The sequence below is a fragment of the Nilaparvata lugens genome, chromosome 3, assembly GCF_014356525.2.
Source record: "Nilaparvata lugens isolate BPH chromosome 3, ASM1435652v1, whole genome shotgun sequence".
In the NCBI taxonomy this organism is placed as follows: Eukaryota; Metazoa; Arthropoda; class Insecta; order Hemiptera; family Delphacidae; genus Nilaparvata; species Nilaparvata lugens.
In genome coordinates, this window is record NC_052506.1 from 12,827,329 (window position 1) to 12,847,763 (window position 20,435).

At 31.4% G+C, this 20,435-nt stretch overlaps 2 protein-coding genes across 8 annotated transcripts in view; both read right to left on the minus strand.

The window, feature by feature from the left end:
* Positions 1–941: 941 nt before the first annotated feature.
* Positions 942–15,935, minus strand: LOC120350726. Its single transcript, XM_039425460.1, has 4 exons — positions 15,770–15,935; positions 9,228–9,454; positions 7,799–7,877; positions 942–6,335 (listed from the first exon to the last, which is right to left on the minus strand). Exons 1-4 carry the CDS (start codon positions 15,933–15,935, stop codon positions 6,193–6,195), a joined length of 615 nt encoding a protein of 204 aa, XP_039281394.1. The 3' UTR covers positions 942–6,192.
* The window catches only part of LOC111064115 (whirlin), a 156,469-nt gene continuing 151,471 nt past the window's right edge, over positions 15,438–20,435 (minus strand). For 2 of the 7 annotated variants that reach the window (XM_039425407.1, XM_039425408.1), the window contains one exon: positions 15,734–16,035. In XM_039425407.1, the coding sequence (XP_039281341.1) occupies positions 15,946–16,035 (90 nt within the window). In that variant the 3' untranslated portion in view covers positions 15,734–15,945. Of the gene's footprint in view, positions 16,036–20,435 lie in introns of all 7 variants that reach the window. The other 5 variants (XM_039425404.1, XM_039425405.1, XM_039425403.1 and 2 more) reach the window with 5 other exon arrangements.

A 20,435-nucleotide genomic window follows, 5' to 3' on the forward strand; every position in this document is an offset into this window, starting at 1 on the left:
TCAGGTTGCACAGTTTTTTTGCGAATTTGGAGATAGTTTTTTCCAAACTTCAAATGTCCATGACTTCTGAACGGCAGCGAATTTCGCAGTTCTAATGGTAGATTCGCGTTCCTTGCATCAAAACTCATACGGTTGTCATCACATTGGCGAAATTCACTCATATTCTTGAGTTATAAGAATTTGAAGATGAGTGATTTTTTTATCTAAGAGTAGAGGAAAGATTTCATGATTAACTCACTCTGTATTGTAGCTCTGAACGTCTCATATTATGACATAACACTTGTTAGATCAACCTCTATCTATAGCCCGAATATCAACCAAATCTGGAAGATTTTCATTTTTCATAGAATGCATGATGAGTTAATGAATTTTTGAAAAAATGGTCGAAAATTGAAATTGCTCAAACACTTAGAAATGATAGTACTTGACGAGACGAACAATAATATGTCATCACATTGACGATATTCACTAAAATTCTTGAGTTATAAGCATTTGAAGATGAGTGATTTTTCTGAACTGAGAGTGGGGGAAAGATTTTATATTTCGGTGAATAACTCACCCTGTATTGTAGCGAAACGTCTCATATTATAGCACGACACTCTTGTTAGGTCAACCTCTATCCATAGCCAGAATATCAACCAAAACTGGGAGATTTGCATTTTTCATTTAACATCAGGAATTAAATCCATTTTCGCTCAAATCCATGGAAAAATGCAAATCTTAAATTTTTACTTAAATCCGTGACGTATCTTACATTTTAACTTGAATCCATGATGATAATTCATGGATGTCATGAAAAATGCAAATCTTCCATTCCTGCTCAAATCCATGATGGATTTCACACACACACGCTTTCGCATAAAATAAATAAGATGCATAATTTGGAGATTGTTCAAGGAAAAGGGAGATCAAGTCATTGTAAAAAATATGCTAATAACACATTTAGAAAACAAACATGGTACACTTTATTGCACAATAGGCCTTCTATTATAAATTTAGAAACTATATAACAACCTTAGAGCGATTCTCATGAGAAACTGCAAGCATTTTTTTTAGTGCTTTTTGAACAATTAAATTTGCAGTGCACATTTCCATTGGATAGGGATATTGATGCTGAAGGCAGGTCGTCCATATTTACAACACTTATCACAAGGGACAGCGTTTGCTATTGTTGTACTTGGAGTCGAATTATCTTTTTATATTTATCCTAGTTGTATTATTACAGATCATTGGATCAATACTGGCAGATTAATGATTATTTTCTCAGACATTTATCCACTTTCATATAATTTTATTTTACATTTACAAATTATCTGTACATTTAGTATAAAAAGTGTCATCCAGCAAATCAATATCGGCTTGCAATTGTATTTTTTTGTATTATTGAAAAAGCATACACCGTACCTGAATAGAACCTTTCATGTACAGTAACATATTAATACAAAATGTGCACTTCATTCTGTCTGGGGAAAAATATTTGAAGCAAGCTTAAAATATTCTGATCACAGTAACAAGGCGTGTCATTTTTCTCATTTAAATCAATTTGTAGAAAAATATTTGATACCGTACTTGATTTACATGAACGAATAGAAATTATACAATACCGTAGCGTTATTTACCAACATTTACTCAAATTTTACTATCATCACATTGAACTAGTATCTCTTTTATTTGACGAGAAAGCTGTTTATCTTAATTATTATTGGAAACAATAGGTTATTTTTACTGGTTTCGATTTGAAGCGTGTTCATACATGTACTATCGTATATCCATTAGCCTATTTTCATACCGTATAAATGATTGGGAATGAGAACATTGTTAATAGGTTTCGGTACCAGGAAAAATCCTTGTATGGAGTATGGAATGGGTAATATAATTTTATGGATATTTACAATGAAGGAAAACTTGTAGTACCAATAAAATTAGATAACACTTCATCCATTTACAATTCTCATTGAAAATAATATATCACAGCTATAGAACGTGCTTTTGACAACAAAAGCTCTGTCCTTACTACGTCAATCTTAGTGTTTTTTTATTAGTTTTGCATTTTGAGATTAACAAGAAGCAGATTACTCATTACTTCATAGTATAATATTTTATAACATATTGCACTTCGACCGTTCGTTGTATGATTTGAACCAAGAATAAACCATACATTTTCTACACTAGGCTATCTGAGAAATAATAGAAAATATATTAATTTGTGAAAAAACAATTCCATTTGTTAAGTGCCATTTCAAATGACACATTTTTAATGATTCACCGTGGAAATCGTATGTTGTGTTGGAGTATCGTGACTGCAAATAATTTAAAACAATAAAACATTTGACAGTGCGATGAAACAGTGGCGATTGCGTACGCCATTATGCCCACAAGCTTACAAATTTTAGATTTTGTTAAATTATATAATGAGAGAAAGATGGAGTAAGCTAAAACAGAATACCGTAATTAATTATTAAGGTTTATGGTTTGTAATTTGTAAAAATGTCTGATTAGTAAACATAAAAAGTTCACTAGGATGATTCTCATGAGATGATTGCCTACTGTAGTAATCATAATTTCAGTTCTCATTCAAGATTTGTCGGCTTTTTGCATCATTGAATTTTTCAAAGAAAATGTTTTTTATCAAAACCCATATAATCGGTGAATTTGAAATTTTCATGACTTTTATATGGAATTGATATTATGTACCTAATAAAACATAAATTAATGCATGTTATACTGAAACTCACGTTTGATATTCATATTGTTAATCATCATCAATCATGATTATAGAAAATCGAATTTGAACTTTCGATGATCAAAATTATTCTTTTCAAGGATGCACAATACACATTTCATATGGCAGCTAACTAAAATATTCCCAAATTAAAAAGCTCACCTAAATCACCACAAAAATGCATTTCTGGTACTTTTATGATACTTATCACCTGTATTAGACTATAAGAATCATCTATTGACTATACATTTTTATATCAACGTTTGTTAAAAAATACAGCATTATAGTATAATATGGAACAATCTGAGAATAGCGGATTACAGACAAATTGTGTTTGTAATATTTTTGGAAGAGTTCAGATTGAATCCTGAGAGTTACAGGGTCACTGTGAATCAGTGACGAAGTGAATATATTCTGTTGCCTGAATCCTCAAAACAATGTTTTTTGTTTTAAAAAAATACTGTATTTGTGAATCACTGCACTTGTTTCTTTACAGAATAATACAATTTAGTTATAAATGAATAGATCTTGAAGCTAAGAATATCTAAATGCTCTGTTTCATATCCATACTTTTTTACTGTTAAAATTAAACTTGAATTTTAAAAAACACTTTTGAAGTGAAAATACACTTACTTTTGTAGTGACGATCGTTTCGACCTGTTGTTGGTCATCATCAGACAGTCTGAGTAGTGTAAGTAGTGTATTGGGTTGTATTACTTACAAAGTAAGTGTATTTTCACTTCAAAAGTGTTTTTTAAAATTCAAGTTTATATCTAAATGCGGTAAAGATTCAGCAGTATTCTAGCACCCAACGGGATTTAAAGCTCATCTTGAAATTAACGAAGTTTTTTTAAATCTTGTAAATTTTCGATTTGTTTTTTTCTAAAGATTCTTAGGATAACCTGAGGCAAGAACTTGTTCGTGAGTGAAATTTAAAAAAAGAAGAAATTCAAGACTGAAACGGACGTTTATTGGAGTGTTAAAAGTGCTTGGGGAATGATATATTCATAATTCTGCTTCAGAATATATTCACTTGGTTTCAGTTTAGTACCGTAGTGAGATCTTTAGAATATTTTCAAGGAAATTCTCATTTTTCAAATTTATCTACAGTTTTTCAGGCTTGATTAGAAATTTAGCATTTTATGATATGTATTGAAACGTTTTTACATCACCGTACGTACGGTAACAGGTAGGCTATGGCAAAAACATGAAAATTCAACTTCAAGTCCAAACTGGTCTTGACACAGACAAGAATGAGGTGAATCCTATTCATAAATGTGATGGTGGATATAGTGTCTCATAAAAATTATGACAAATGGGCCAAAAGTGTGTCAGATGTCATTTTTGGGGCAAAGGCACAGTGCTTATGTGAAGAAAACTTCCACTTTGTCTTTCTATATTGACACATATACTAGCATGTGCCATTACAGTGTCATATATATCATAATAATCGAACAACAATAATAATATATGATAACTTTTCAGCTCAATTTTTGTCCTCACATAAATAATTCAACCGGTCTTTATGTCTGCAGCAGTTTGCTGCAATCCTCAGAAAATTTCATTCTTCATCATCAACATATCTAATTCATTGTTCTTCGAAAATCACACATCCCTAAAACACTCAAATTCCTATCCCTAATCACTTGAATAACTTTTACTACTTGCTTAACTTATGAGTGAACGAAACTAATTGGAATTTTTACAAAATTTACAGACGACGAGTAAAAACATTGAAAACAATGGATATCAACTAAGAATGTCGATATGCAATAACACTGTACATAAAGCTTTAACAATACAATATTTATCATATAAATGAACAGAGATCACATACTGTTGTAGTGAAAGAGCAGAACTTTGTAAGGCGTGCTATTACAAACAGTACCATTTTCCAATTTGAACAATTATTAGCCTATTGTATCTTTTTATTCTCTTATTATAATATTTTTGGATAAAAATATATTTATATAGTTCTTTTTGTATTTTAACATGTTGTTTGGCACACATTTGGTAATGCTAGTGTACATAGATCGTATTTAAAAAAAATGAAAAAAGAAGAACACATATCACTTGGTTTTAATTATGTCCTTTCACCAAGTACAAAAAGGAACTGCTGAATTTATGTTTGTGATAATGATAATTTGTTGAGGGGTGGTAACACATTTCAATTTTAGCTTCTCAATATAAGACTGTTTCATAATGAGTACACAATACAATAATTCCTCTTTTTTGAGTTGGAGATTATAACTACAAATTTCTCAGCCTAATACACCTTCTGAGTCTGAGGCGACTAGTTTAACTTGATTCTTTGATGAAATGCTATATCAAACTTGGTTAGTGGAAGTTGATCGAGTTCAAACCTGACAATTCTCTTCTTGATTCTTCTATTATTTTATTTTATCCACTATCAGAGTTCAAAATTGCTTAAAAATCAAACCAAGTTATAATTTTATATTATGGAAAACGGCTTGAATATCCACTGAACAAAATTAACCCTGAACATTGAATTTCCTTTCGATCAATGAAAAAGGGTTGCTTTAATTTTCTCCTTGTCATAAATTTGTCATTATCTTCACTCAAAGAGTATATACCACTCATTTTTCTTGTACACACCTCAGTGATTCGCATGGCAGTGACGGGAGTGAGAAATTTTTTAACCTTTGCGGCTATGGTGTGCACAAGGCTTAAATGAGAAAATTGAAAAAAGTTTATATTCCTCCATGAGATGGATAAGGTAGGCTCTCCTCCAGTTATCCAACGAGATAATTACCACAAAACAATTTTTATTTGCTTTTTGTGTAGTTGAGAAGTTGATAGTATGGTAATTATTCATATTAAATAGAAATACTAAGAAATTGTCAAAACCACAGATTTATTGATACTTAGAAAGACCGGTTTCGGTTGCCACACCATTGTCAATCTCTAAAGACTGTAAACTCTAAAGAGCTTAACAGAGATTGACAATGGTGTAACAACCGAAACCGGTCTTTCTAAGTATCAATAAATCTGTGGTTTTTGACAATTTCTTAGTATTTCTAATTAATGTATATTTGTTTGATCTGAACAGATATTAGTGATTTATTAATCTTTATGATTGCTGACGGTTTCAGAAATGAATCAAATAATACACTTCTTGTATTCTCTCAAAGCAATACTTGTATTGGCTATGATGGCATTATAGATGCCATTATAGACATTATAGATGCCATTATAGACATTATTATCTGACGGTGTCAGATTGAAAAATATTGATTATCCAAGTAAAAAATTAATTCGATTTGATGTAAGTGAACTATAACATAGTGTTCTATGAAGAAACTCCCAACTGATAATTTATTATTACAATGAGCTGACTTTTATTCTTTTGATAGGTATCACTTTTCATATAACTTCAAAAAATAATTTTTGCCATTTTAGAAACTCTAACACACGGTTATTGTTTTATGAAACTAATATTTTCGAGTTGATTACGCTTCTAGAAATATTAGTGCTGTAGGTTTCGGTTCAAGGTTTGATTTTTTTGCCTCAACTACAAGGAACTCGATCTCGGTTCTGTCCCTCGCTGCAAACGACTCAGCTATCAGTCTCGCTACCTCTTGGTGTTGCATACCTGACAAAAATAAAACAATATCACAAATAACCAATATTAAAAACACAACAAATGAATAGATAGATAGATTAAGTAGCACCCACTGTTCACCTAAACAGGAGGATCAGGAACTTGTCAAAACATCTAAATGGTCGAACAAAAAAGAAACAACAAAGGGCCTCCAGAATGTAGACACTAGGTAAAGGAAGAATTTTTAGACTTTTGAATTGGGTTCTACAGCTATTCCTTTGTGTCTCCCCAACCATTACCCTAATAGCCCATTTTTTAATCCTGAAAAACTCATTAGAGTCACATGAGCTACCCCAGAAAACTAGTCCATAAGAAAATAATGAGTGAAAAGGACCAAGATAGATCTCTCTAAGGGATTCCAAATTGAGGAATTGTTTTAATGACCTTAATGCAAAGATGACTGAACTCAACCTTTTTTCAAATGCTGAAGATGAGGCTTCCAGGAAGTATTCAGCACAGTATTCAATTTGTAATAACAATATATTGTCAATAAATAACAAAAGTAAATTCTAGTATCTAATGTGATTTGGATGGTAATGTGAGTACATGTGAGCATTACCTTCAGCAAAAAAAAAATCTTGAAGTAACAAGTAGGATCCTCTCATATTTCAGTAACCATTTAGAATATGACAATAAAACCCTTAATTTATAATAGTTTATTGATATGCCGAGCATGATTAACAACCTGGATATTAATATTTATGTGCAGTAGTATATATGATCTATTCTCGATCAGATTTGAATAATATATTATTAGCAAAGGGTAAATCTGATAAGAATAATAGTTTACGTTGCAGAGTTCACCTGAATAAAGAGTTCAAAGGATAGACTTTTGTTCAAAGTCCAAAAAATTGATTATCGTAATAGAAATTCAATAGTGATTGAATGAATACCATAGGTCCATTATATGATCCTACTTTTGAAAATGAAGTTGATAGCTTCATGATTTTGTAACTCTTACTCACAATTTCCATAAAATCATTACTCATAAAATTATGAGTCAAGATTAAAATTCTTTGAGTTACTCTTTTCATTTTTTAAATAATTCAAATGGTAAACATTTTGTTTTTGTAAATGAGCTCACTTAAGTCGTAATTTAATTTAGTATCATTATTATCAAGCTACTTTCAGAATTTCTTTCTGAAAACTATCTTGGCCTAGTATGTTATTCCATAATTTATTCAAAGAGTTATTGTGGATCCGATCTCTAGCAGTTTAGCTGCGTTTACACCAAAGTTATTAACAAAATGTCTATTTCTCTGTCCTTATAGATTCTATTAGATTGAAAACAACTTAACATACACATGATGTGCATATGTGTTTGTCGAGCTTCGTTCAATCTAATAGAATCTATAAGGACGCAAAAAAATATTTTGTTGATAGCTTTGTTGTAAACGCAGCTTTTCAGTATCAAGAAGTTAATCCACTGTATATATTGTCATGAACCTTCTTACCTTCTACTTTATTCCCATCAACTTCTAATATGAGCTGTCCAACTTCAAGGCCTCCTGCGTCGAATGCTGCTCCATTCTCCTAAAAAAACAATCAAATTTAGTCAAGTTGATATTATCAACTATTATCAGTTTGGTACAAAACTCACTAGCAAATATTAGTTCTTTTCATAATTTCTCAGAAACTTAAAATATCGTCCACATTCTTGATATATTTATCCTCTCATATTGAAATATGACTTGAATAATTAACATATAAGAAATGACCAGAAACTGCAAAGGAAATCTCTTTGAAGTATCAAACCTGAAATATTGTGAGAGTAGAAAGGTCTACAATATTTCTCTAAAACACTCAAGTTTTACAATAATAACTGTCCATTAAATATTGACTTCCATTGAAAAGATTCTTGATAATTCGCTTGCTCATATTGAATATTGTTTGGATTATCATATTGCTAATGAATGTGAAATTATAAAAAAACTGTATGTAGAATTTCGCCTAGTATCATATTTATTCATTCATTCATTTATTTATTCGTGGATACAATAATTATTACAAATCATAGAAATATGATTAGGAAGGAACAACAGGCTTGGCGCAAAATTATTCCATTCCCAAATCTTGATAAATTAATAAAATGTCCAAAAAATAGGTTATATTGAAACAGTTCAAATATTTGAATCCATAGCAATAGCCTAATAGTATTATTAGTGTAGTTCCGATTTAAAGTATTTTTGAGAATATTGAACACCAAAAAATTCGTAAAATGATATTTTAATAACAACATAAAAATAATATTATACGATACTGATACAGTGGATCGATATGTGTAGTGATAATATGATTCAGCCTAATATTAATCACAGTATTATACAACAGAATAATTATTCTATTTTCAATTATTGATAAGAGTGAATTGTTGTATTTTTGTGATTTAAAGTGGAAATGTAGCTTTTCTAGAATTGTAATCGATCAACGATGAATGATTGCCCTACGGTACTGCTCATTCAGAGGAGAATAAAATTATTCTCTATACAAAGAATTAATCTTAAATAAATAATCTTATTAGTTATACTGAATCTTGAATATTTTATGAAGTGCGATATTATATTATTCTTTTGTTTTCTTTTTTGTATGTAAATTGTAATGTTATACTATCATATATGTCATTAAGGCTCGTACTGGAGTTTGTCTGTGAGCCTTTCTATGTTTTCTTGGAATAAATACATTAATTGGAATAATTAATTAATCCTCGATGCGTCATAATATGGGCTATCGCCATAAGTTTTGTACTGCAGTCAAACAGAAAACCTGACCAGAAAATGCAGGAAAGATTTGTTGTAATATTAGGGCTGTATCACAGGAACCAGGCGCATGGAAAAACTTTCTCTATATAGCGCGACTACTTACATGAATTATTCTCATACTTACATGAATATTGATTATTCTTGGAAGAGGATGTCTAGTGTTGGCTCCACCTTCTATTGCTATTCCAAGAAGAGGCTTTGTTTTCCTAACTGTTATCCTCAAGTTTCCCTGATGATCAGATACAACCTGGATTGGAAAAGGAAAACATTTATTAAAAAAACTTTTAAAACTCTTATTCGAAACTACATAATTTATAACTAAATCTCCATGAAAAAAGGGTGAGAATGATTCTAAACCATAAAAATGCTCTAAATCGACGCCATATTCGTACTTGATCAAACTCAAATTGATCAAACTCAAACTTATGAGGATAAGTTGACAGTTATGATGGAAGTGCTTTTGGGGCTGAGGTTTTAAAAACAATATTATTATTTGTTAGAATACAATATTATGTACATTGAATGTTGTACAATAATATATTTTATTTTACTCATCATTGTATATTAGTACTTACCATATTTGTGGAATACAGAAGATTTTCGATTTGATTTGTTCGAAAAAATTAACTGTATTGTTATTGCATTTCGATGAAATGAATTAAATAGTTAATTATAAACTTGAGTGTCAATAGGAAATGACATTGGGTAATACGGCGAGGCAGAACATCTAAAAGGATCTCTCTGCCGATAAAAGCCTTATGAATAAATGATAGTTAATAAATATATCAATGTTGCATGTCATTTTGAACTCAAGGTTATTCTCAGTAGGCTTATTCTCTGAATAAAAATGAAATTTTCTAGGAATAAGTCCACCAGAATAAAATAATGGACTGGGAACTCTACAAAATATGCTGTTATTTTTTATCATCTCTCACCAAATATTTTTTGTTTTCCAGGCTTATGTTATTGGTTTTAAATATCCAAGAAATACACATATTGGATGTGTATTTTTTGCTGTAACTCCTTTTATTCCTGGTCATACTTTGTATTTACAAGCAGGGCGTACTTGTGTCTATTATTTAGGCACCCTATACAAGGATTTATTCGGCTGTACTATAATGCAAGTTTAATAGATACCGTAGGTATAACTGAAATACAATTCAAACTCATTCAATTGCTACATGTTCATTTTTTATACTATTTGAGTAATTTTACTGCTCTTTCCTTTTTTTCTTGTACAGTATTTTTAGTTTTATTATTTTTTCTCTTTATCATTTTTTTGGTGTTAACTGTAAATCTGCGTTTACACCAAAGTTATAAACAAAATGTTAATAACTTAATCCTTATAGATTTTATTAGATTGAACATAACTTACCTATCATACACATGATGAACATATGTGTTTGTCAAGTTCCGTTCAATCTAATTGAATCTATAAGGATTAAGTTATTAACCTTTTGTTAATAACTTTGGTTCAAACGCTGCTTAACTGTTCTAAACTCCAAAAACATGACTGCTTGTTGGTACCGTACCTATCTTAAGTGCAAATAAAAATTGTAACATATAGCAATTTTTTAATAGATCCTCAATTTCATGATTGAAATGAAACTACTATTATATATGTTCCTTCTATTCTACTGGAATTGAGTAATCAATAAGATTGTACGATAATGTTCTAATTATCAAACCCAGATTTCTTCACAGTAATGACTACTGATGGTTATTAATGTACCACATTCATTAAATATCAATTGTCAAGAATGTTGTAAGTGAATTAAATATTGAACGCATCTTCTCAAGATAAAAAATATTACGTTCCTATACGGTAGCCCATACTATTTTCGTTTGGTCCTTCTTAATGGGTACAGTATTCAAATTGAACTGGTCTTATTATGATCAGGTATAAGCCACAAAGTAATATCCTAGTAAGTATTCTTGTAGGCTTCAATTATTGAAGAATTTGAAATTCTTGTAGGCTACAATTGAAGAATAAAAAATTCTCTTTCGAAAATATTGCTAGAGAGTCTTGAGTAGATTCTCATTACATTTCAACATGATCAAAACATGTTATACAGTGACATTTTCAATATCAAGTTCATTTCAATTGCATCAAAACACTTTGATCTCATCCTTATAATTTTATATTTATATTTCCTATATCTTTTCGTGTACGGTATATTTTCCAAAACACTCTTTTTGCCACTGGAAACGTTTCTCAGTGACATAATAAGTTTTTCAAAAAATATAATTGCGAAATTTTAGTTACCGTACCAGTTTTTGCTTCTAAACTAATGCGGCTCTAAAAGTAGGGTACCTACCGGTAACTCTAATACACATAAGCCAGATACTCAAAATATTCGTTTTCTACTGTGCGTTATATTTTCCACTGCCTGTTAAATGGTATATGATATCCTGTCTGATAAGGTATGCTAAAGAAGAACCATTAATGACTATCATACAGTTGAATGGTATGATATCCTGCCTGATATGGTATGCCAAAGAAGAACCATTAATGACTATCATACAGTTGAATGGTATGATATCCTGCCTGATATGGTATGCCAAAGAAGAACCATTAATGACTATCATACAGTTGAATGGTATGATATCCTGCCTGATATGGTATGCCAAAGAAGAACCATTAATGACTATCATACAGTTGAATGGTATGATATCCTGCCTGATATGGTATGCCAAAGAAGAACCATTAATGACTATCATACAGTTGAATGGTATGATATCCTGCCTGATATGGTATGCCAAAGAAGAACCATTAATGACTATCATACAGTTGAATGGTATGATATCCTACCTGATATGGTATGCTAGAGAAGAACCATTTTAATGACTATCATACAATTAAATGGTATGATATCCTGCCTGATATGGTATGACAAAGAAGAACCATTAATGACTATCATACTATTATTTGGAATTCAAGATATTCATATCCATATTCCTAGAGCATTTAATAGTTATTTGAAAATGAGTAGAATCTACATGGTTTTTAATGTACCACATTCATTAAATATCAATTGTCAAGAATGTTGTAAGTGAATTAAATATTGAACGCATCTTCTCAAGATAAAAAATATTACGTTCCTATACGGTAGCCCATACTATTTTCGTTTGGTCCTTCTTAATGGGTACAGTATTCAAATTGAACTGGTCTTATTATGATCAGGTATAAGCCACAAAGTAATATCCTAGTAAGTATTCTTGTAGGCTTCAATTATTGAAGAATTTGAAATTCTTGTAGGCTACAATTGAAGAATAAAAAATTCTCTTTCGAAAATATTGCTAGAGAGTCTTGAGTAGATTCTCATTTACATTTCAACATGATCAAAACATGTTATACAGTGACATTTTCAATATCAAGTTCATTTCAATTGCATCAAAACACTTTGATCTCATCCTTATAATTTTATATTCATATTTCCTATATCTTTTCGTGTACGGTATATTTTACAAAACACTCTTTTTGCCACTGGAAACGTTTCTCAGTGACATAATAAGTTTTTCAAAAAATATAATTGCGAAATTTTAGTTACCGTACCAGTTTTTGCTTCTAAACTAATGCGGCTCTAAAAGTAGGGTACCTACCGGTAACTCTAATACACATAAGCCAGATACTCAAAATATTCGTTTTCTACTGTGCGTTATATTTTCCACTGCCTGTTAAATGGTATATGATATCCTGTCTGATAAGGTATGCTAAAGAAGAACCATTAATGACTATCATACAGTTGAATGGTATGATATCCTGCCTGATATGGTATGCCAAAGAAGAACCATTAATGACTATCATACTATTATTTGGAATTCAAGATATTCATATCCATATTTCTAGAGAATTTAATAGTTATTTGAAATTGAGTAGAATGTACATGGTTTTTAATGTACCTTACTCATTATTTTCTTATTGATATCAGTTCAATTTTTCATTGCACAACCTAGGCATCTAAAATGATTATAAATAATATGCTATTGAACTTTAAATCTTAACTGGCAATAGGAAAACACCTGTAATAAAACTCATGGTATTAGTCACACTAATCTGAAATACAATATTCTAGAAATCAGAAAATATAGAATGCAACAAAGTATTATTACTAGAAAAAACAAGATTATAAGTAATAAATATGAAAATTAAATAAAAGAAGATAAAATATTCAAGAACTTTCAATTTAAAAAATTATTTTGATACAATGTGTTATCAATAAAAATATACAATCATGTTTTAAGAATGCAATATTCATGAAAATGTGCTCAACAATGTGCGAAAAAGCATCTCAATGGTAGATACAACAAAAGATATTTTGAAAACAGTGTGGTAAATAGCATTACAGCTATGTAGCTATGTAGTTCCGCGGTGAGTGATTGGTTTGTACAGTAAAAGCAATTTTTATGAATATTCTGAAAATGTCATCATATGGTAGAAAACAGTTTTTTGTAAAAAGTTGATGCTCCCTCTTATAATTTTTATTTGTTCAATCCATTAATCAGTGAATTGCTGTAAAGTGAGCATGGCAATTAGTTTCCTTTTCTTGATGTTATACATGTGACAAATGAATATTTTGTTTTGTTGTGGAAGGAAATTAATAGATTTTTTCAACAAAATACAACCGAACTATTTATTATTGCGGATCTCGATGAGTCATTGTAAGAAAACTATGAGATATTGGACAAAGGAAACGATTGAAAGAATCTATACCAAAAATACTACAAATCTATGGAAAAGAACAAATTCGAAAAGTGAGCCGTGCATTTCTACAGAAGTAACAAATACTGTTTCTATTATGGAAAAAATATCTTTTGTAGTTTCCATTTTATCATATTATTGTTCTAGAACAATTGGAATATCTATATCCACTGATTATACAAGTAATATGTTGCTTTTCAAATAAATTAATTGAATTTTAGGTGTTTTAAAAGGCATTAATGCCATGAATTTTAATCTTGAACAATAATATTGCATTCTTCCAACTGGATTTTCAATCATTGCAAGTCAAAAAAGAGATCAAATAAAAACGAGACTCATAAAGTAAACGAGCTGACTAAATATTATTCCATTCGCTATCATAATATATGAAAATTAGAAAGAGTTTTTCAATACAATGCAATGCGGCAGTATAGTTGTAATCATTACGGTTATCTAATTTCCACGAAAATATTCCCCTTGCTTGAAGAAACATGGCGCCTCACTTGAATTACTGTATCTGTAAGAGGGGAGGGAAGATATTTTTTCCTGAAAATATAGCAGCATATGCCACCAGAGTGCAGGTCGGAGCGAGGGTTACCCATGCCTCTACTCAGCTAGATCTACGTTTAGTTGGCGATGGTTGAAGCATGCGATTCTATTGGAAAGAGGAGGACAGTGCCACTGAAAAGGCAACGTTTTGTTCATGCAGGTGCGAAATTTTAGGTGAGTTATCAAGCCATCTTCCATTCTCCTGGGAAGAATAAGAATTCGAATGATAAAATTGAAAAATGATTATACAAAAGAATTATGACAGATAAAAGACAATTTGTGATATGTTTACTTACTTCCAACTTCAGAATATTGTGATTTTTATATTAAAATATTTTAAGGTTGTGGAAGGGGCAACTCAAGGGTACGAGAAGAAGTTGACATTTAACAGTATTGGAATAGTTACAAAACATTTTTTTACAAAGATTATAACAATAACTTCAATATAAAGAGCGTAGAATTTAAATTGTTAGCTACAAAAAAGTAAAATTATATTCCAAACTAGTTTTGTACAGTATATTGATTTGAATCAATAAAAATACTCAAGTCTGTATGTCGTATATGAACTGTATGTGAAAGATGTAGTATGTTTCCATGAAGTTGAATATTTCACAAAACAAAATTGAACTGTTAAGTTCATCCAGTGTGGACTTCACTACTGCCTACAGTGAAAAGCAGAAGTAAGGAAGTGGAAGCTGTAATATGATTTCGTTTTGGAAGTTTAACAAGAAATAATACTCTAGTCTCTAGGATAACATTGAAGATGTATTGCCAAATCATACAGATATGTTTATTTTAGAAAAGGTTGACGGACAAAAACATGTATGTGCATTTAGAAAAAATGTGAAACAGTAGGTATTTCATGGATCACACTTGGTAGACTGTGATTAGTAGAGGTTGTGATGGTGAACGTTCTGTTGGGAGAAATAGTATTTTGTGATTGTATGAAGAAGGCTGGTCGTGATTTGTGGCAGAGTAAAGAGTAACGGTATTAAAAACAAAATATTCCCCAACCAAAAATCCAAAAACGTCCATATCTTTGAAGTTAGAATAAGAAAAAAGGAATGGATTTATCCATTTATGAACTTCATTAATGGTAAAAATATACAAACCAAGGGCGTTTTTAATTCATTCTAGAGAGCTTTTAGAAACAAAATATTCCCTGTCCAAAAACTTCCATATCTTTCAAGTTAGAATAAGAACAAAAGGAATAGATTCATCCATTTATGAACTTCATTTTGGTAAAAATGTACAAACTGAGGGCGTTTTTAATTCATTCTAGAGAGCTTTTAAAAACAAAATATTCCCCATCCAAAAACTTCCAAGTTAGAATCAGAACAAAAGGAATATAGATTTATCCATTTATGAACTTCATTTTGTAGAAAATATACAAACTAAGGACGTTTTAGAGTTGCTTGCGTTAGCTTTTTTCGAGCTGTTCTTTACTTTTGTGGCTACAGTTTTCGCTGCAAGCGCCGAGGCACAGGGCACAGTTTTCTTCAGTTGTAAGTAAGTAAACAGTTGGAGAATGAGCTGCTTGCATTGGCATTGGTTGTTCGGATGAGGAACGTGGAGAGGCATGTTAAACGCTCTAACTTACAAGAGGGTTCCCCCAGTACCAAGACTTGACTTTCTGCGTCCAACCTCCCAAATGGGATCTCAGTCCCTCGAAGTATCCACACTGAAATCACATTCTTCTTAGGCTGGCTTTTGTCTCAGTTATTATTCCAGCCACAAAACAAGCATACCTACTTTCTCTTAAGATTTTATTACTATTTTGCATCTTCAATGTTCAGAACCAGTCCTTCAAGGTTGCTTCTTTCAGATCAGATCATGAAGTGACTGTTCTATCAATTCTAACTTGTTGAATACGAGATTTTGACAGATATAATTCATAATTATTATTAAATGATGTAAATCACCCCGAAGACTTCTGCTACTGCAAATATTGTCAACAGGGTAAACATCTAGAGATTGAAATTCGATAATAATTATTCATTAATTAGCATTCGAAAAAATGCAACTTCCAATTTATTTCCATCTGTAGAAATGATTCATTCTAGGAGTAAACAATTATTTTATTATAAATAGAAATATAAATCTGAGTACCATTTTTAAAATTATTTTATCACGATATGTTTGAGCTATATAATGCCATTATCAAGTCATATTTTTATTTATATTCAAAAGTAGCCCTACAGAATACAATTATTTTACTGTATACTGCAGTAGATGGCTGTCTTTTGTCTCAGTTATTATTCCAGCCACAAAACAAGCATACCGTACCTACTTGAACCTTTTTATGTTTGAGAGAGGATTTTAGGAAGTCAGGGATTATTTTAAGAGAATGATTGGACTCTTGAAATATTTTTTTAATATATGGCTGACTTTAAAGTGAGCACTATTGATTTATGATGATTATGATTTTATGAATAGTCTAGTGATGTTATGGATAGTCTAGTGATAGCCTTGTTCAAAAAATAACACAGTTTTTAATCAATTTCAATGAAACGCACAGTCTTAATGAGTCGTGGTCGATAAAAACTTAAGCTGTAACTCTTTAGTTTTATCACAGAGTATGATAATTTTCATAATTTTTGAGTCATTGATGAATCTCGTCCGTAAACTAAAAGTAAAAGTACCTAATGCACAATATTATAAGTATGTAAGTGAATGATAAGTTAGAATACATATTTTTATAGATGATACCGTTAACCTTCTCATGAAGTAGAGGCTTCAATGTTGAACTCTATCAATATTATCAGATATCAGAATCACACGTTTATTAGAATTAATTATAAATCAATCATAATAGCGTAATATTGGAATCACAAGCACAAAACTAAGTTATTGATATCTTCAAAAAGATGTAGCTACTATTTTAGAGTCGATAGAGAGTTCTTCGAAGAGAACCGATGCAATTTCGAATAGTTGAAAAGCTTTTCAAGATGCTGGATTTATTTAAAGGAATCTTCCTCTTTTATTCGTATACCGTAGTAAATGCTGTTTATGTATTTTTTAATCTTTAAAAATGCATATTATATGATACTTTTATTTATTGCAAATTCATTAGTGTTAATATACTTTCGCAGTAACATGTAATATTGTAAGACTATGGTAAATTTGATTGCTTTCCAATCATTAGAATCATTCGAAATAAATATGAATTTTGTTCCCATTTAAATCAAAATATAACTTGAACAGATAGCTAATATTCTCGAGCTGAACAGATTCTGAGGGGAATTTTCACATAAATAAAGTAGACTATCGATTAAACGCCCTTTTTATGGAGAGGGGATGCTTCTGTCACATTGGGACACCAGAAAAAAACCCTTTTCAATATTCTGAGCACCTACCCTGGAATGATTTTATTGACAACATGCCAGAAAAATATTTGTTCTCAGAGTTGGCTACAGGCAGTCGATCCCATCAATATTCTTATTTATAGGAAGACGCTTTATGAAATTTCAGTTTCATTCCAGTGCCAATCGGAGAGACGGAAATGGAAAAGATGAACTGAGGAAGAACTTGTAACGAACTTATAAGAATGAGCTAGCTAATCAAATATTTTTTCTTTTCTACCTAAAAATTCTGATCTGGAATGGAATAAATTTCAAATAACTAGCCGAAATTGATGATAAGATAGAAGTACGAGTACCAGTAGGCCTACTATCCTAATATAAAGCGAGCAATTTCTGTTTATATTTATATGGTTATATATTTATGTTCAACGGATCTCGAAACGGCTCTAACGATTTTCACGAAATTTGGAACATAGTAGGTTTATCATATAAAGATTCGATTGCACTGGGTCTCATCCTTGGGAAAACTCGCTGAACGACATTAAAATGATGATTCATACTTGGCTGAAACAGCTGTTGATAGTTAAAAAGTGAGTGAGCGAGTGAGTATGTGAAAAATCAAAATATCGCATCCCCGAAATTCATAAGATGGTGTATAGCCAGCTGTGAAATATAAACACGATCATTTAGAGAATCTTGTGCTCTGTTTAACAATAAAATAAAAATAACGAGCGGAGCTCGGTGCCCCGATATAAATTTATTATCGATTTAGTTTCGCAAATACAGTTGGATGGTTATAAACTTGGGCAATTTTTCCTAAACGGTGCCCCGATATTAATTTATAATCGATTAAGTTTCTCAAATACAGTTGGATGGCTATAAACTAGGGCAATTTTTCCTAAACCTAGAAGATGGCTTCTAGGATACCCGTAAACAAGTAATGCAGGGTTGCCTACTCGTAAAAAACGGCGCATTCATAACAGATTCTTTCAAATCATTCTTGCAAACCATTTCTTCCGGTGCGAATTTAATTTCATGCTCGATGATAGTGAAAATCTGATGCTCATTTGATTCATCGTATTCTCATAACTGCGAATCTAATGGCCTATCAACTTATGAGATAGATTGACACGCGTGAGTCATTCTAAGTTGTTAAGTTTCTCTCAACTGGTCCTATCAGACGAAACGGTGCGGGTACGGGAGACTAGTCTCGCATAGATCACGTCTGAGTGTGTCAGATGACGACCTCTTGACCTGCTAACGGTTCCACAGTCATATTAATTATTCTAGTCAATCTAGTGCTATTCATTAGCACGCTGACATAACTACGAACCTAAATTGTATCGATATAGCTCTTGGATCTTGTTTAATGCACACTGCAAATTATAACTATGCATTTAAAATGCACGTCAGTGCCAGCTTGTTCGTAGAGGTATCAACTGAAGTTATCTCTACTATAACTATTCCGAGTTGCATGACATCATAATTAGGTACTCCATAATAGTTAAGAGTCAAGTTACATTCTGCTATAAACAATTCTCTGTTCTTATTGCATTATTTGCGATGATCAAAAAGCATGTTCACATTCACATTTGAATACAAGATGAATCATCAACATCACATCCACATAATACATGAATATTTTGTAAAGGTCAGTAGAAACTAGAAATGGTGATGCAATTTATGGAAATTTTCTAGATCTATCTAAATATGAACTAGGTAAAACTGGAGTTTACATTTTTTTATTGCGGATGATGCCCACATGAGCTTTTTGCTTGTGCTTGGGTAATGGGAAGTGCGAGGGTGAATTATGAGATGATCAAAAATGACCATGCCTATTCGATGGGATTCAGCGGGATTCGAACCCGCGACCAGATAGTACTAGCAGACTGAAGGGTGCAACGCCTTAGTCAACTCGGCTATCTGGCCGGAGAAGAGTTTTTTCAAGTAGTTTAGACACAGAAATGTTACAGTAAAGAGTATGTTTCACCATAATACAGTACAATAGAAAACTCGAAAAGTAATTGGTACTTGTATTGTCTTTGATATAAGTGAAAACCCGTCAAAAAGTGGCAGTACGCTAATAATAATTTATAATAGTTTTCATCCAGGTTACTCCCGTGCTATCGGATGGGCAGGTTAAGTTTCGCTCCCGGCTGGATAGTATGACAATCGTAAGGCCCATTGAACAAATTGAATAGAATGAAATAACACACACATATGGAACGGTTCTACAACAACGACAGTGAATCAGTCGAAATTTAAAAGAATCAAATACTCAGGAGAGGTGGGACTCACCTCTCGCAAGGGACTCCCCACCAACAAAAGATACGAATTTAATTTGGTAATAAGAAAATGGCATTTGATTCTATTTTTGATTTAATTCAAATATTTATTCAGTCCATTCTCCTCTCAACGAGAGGCATTATTGATGAAACTGTGTAACCTGACTTGTTATCTGCAAAGTAAAATGTGTCAATAAAACCGAAAATACAAATCGTTTTATACTAGTAGTTCTGTGAACAGTAGATCTCGCGCTCAGTAATTCAAATTGACCTGTTTTTATGTTTTCTCAAAAATTAATAAATATTTTACCAATTTAAAATGTCTAGAAAAAATCCCAAATAAACATAAATCTTTCTGTCCTATCGTACCGTGACGTGTCGTCCCGGAATGTGAGTGTGAGCGCTGTTATCAGGTCTGGCTGCAACTGTCTACAACTTTGATGGAAAGATACATTTTCAAGATGTTCAATGTTTTTGAACGGGTAGTATTATAG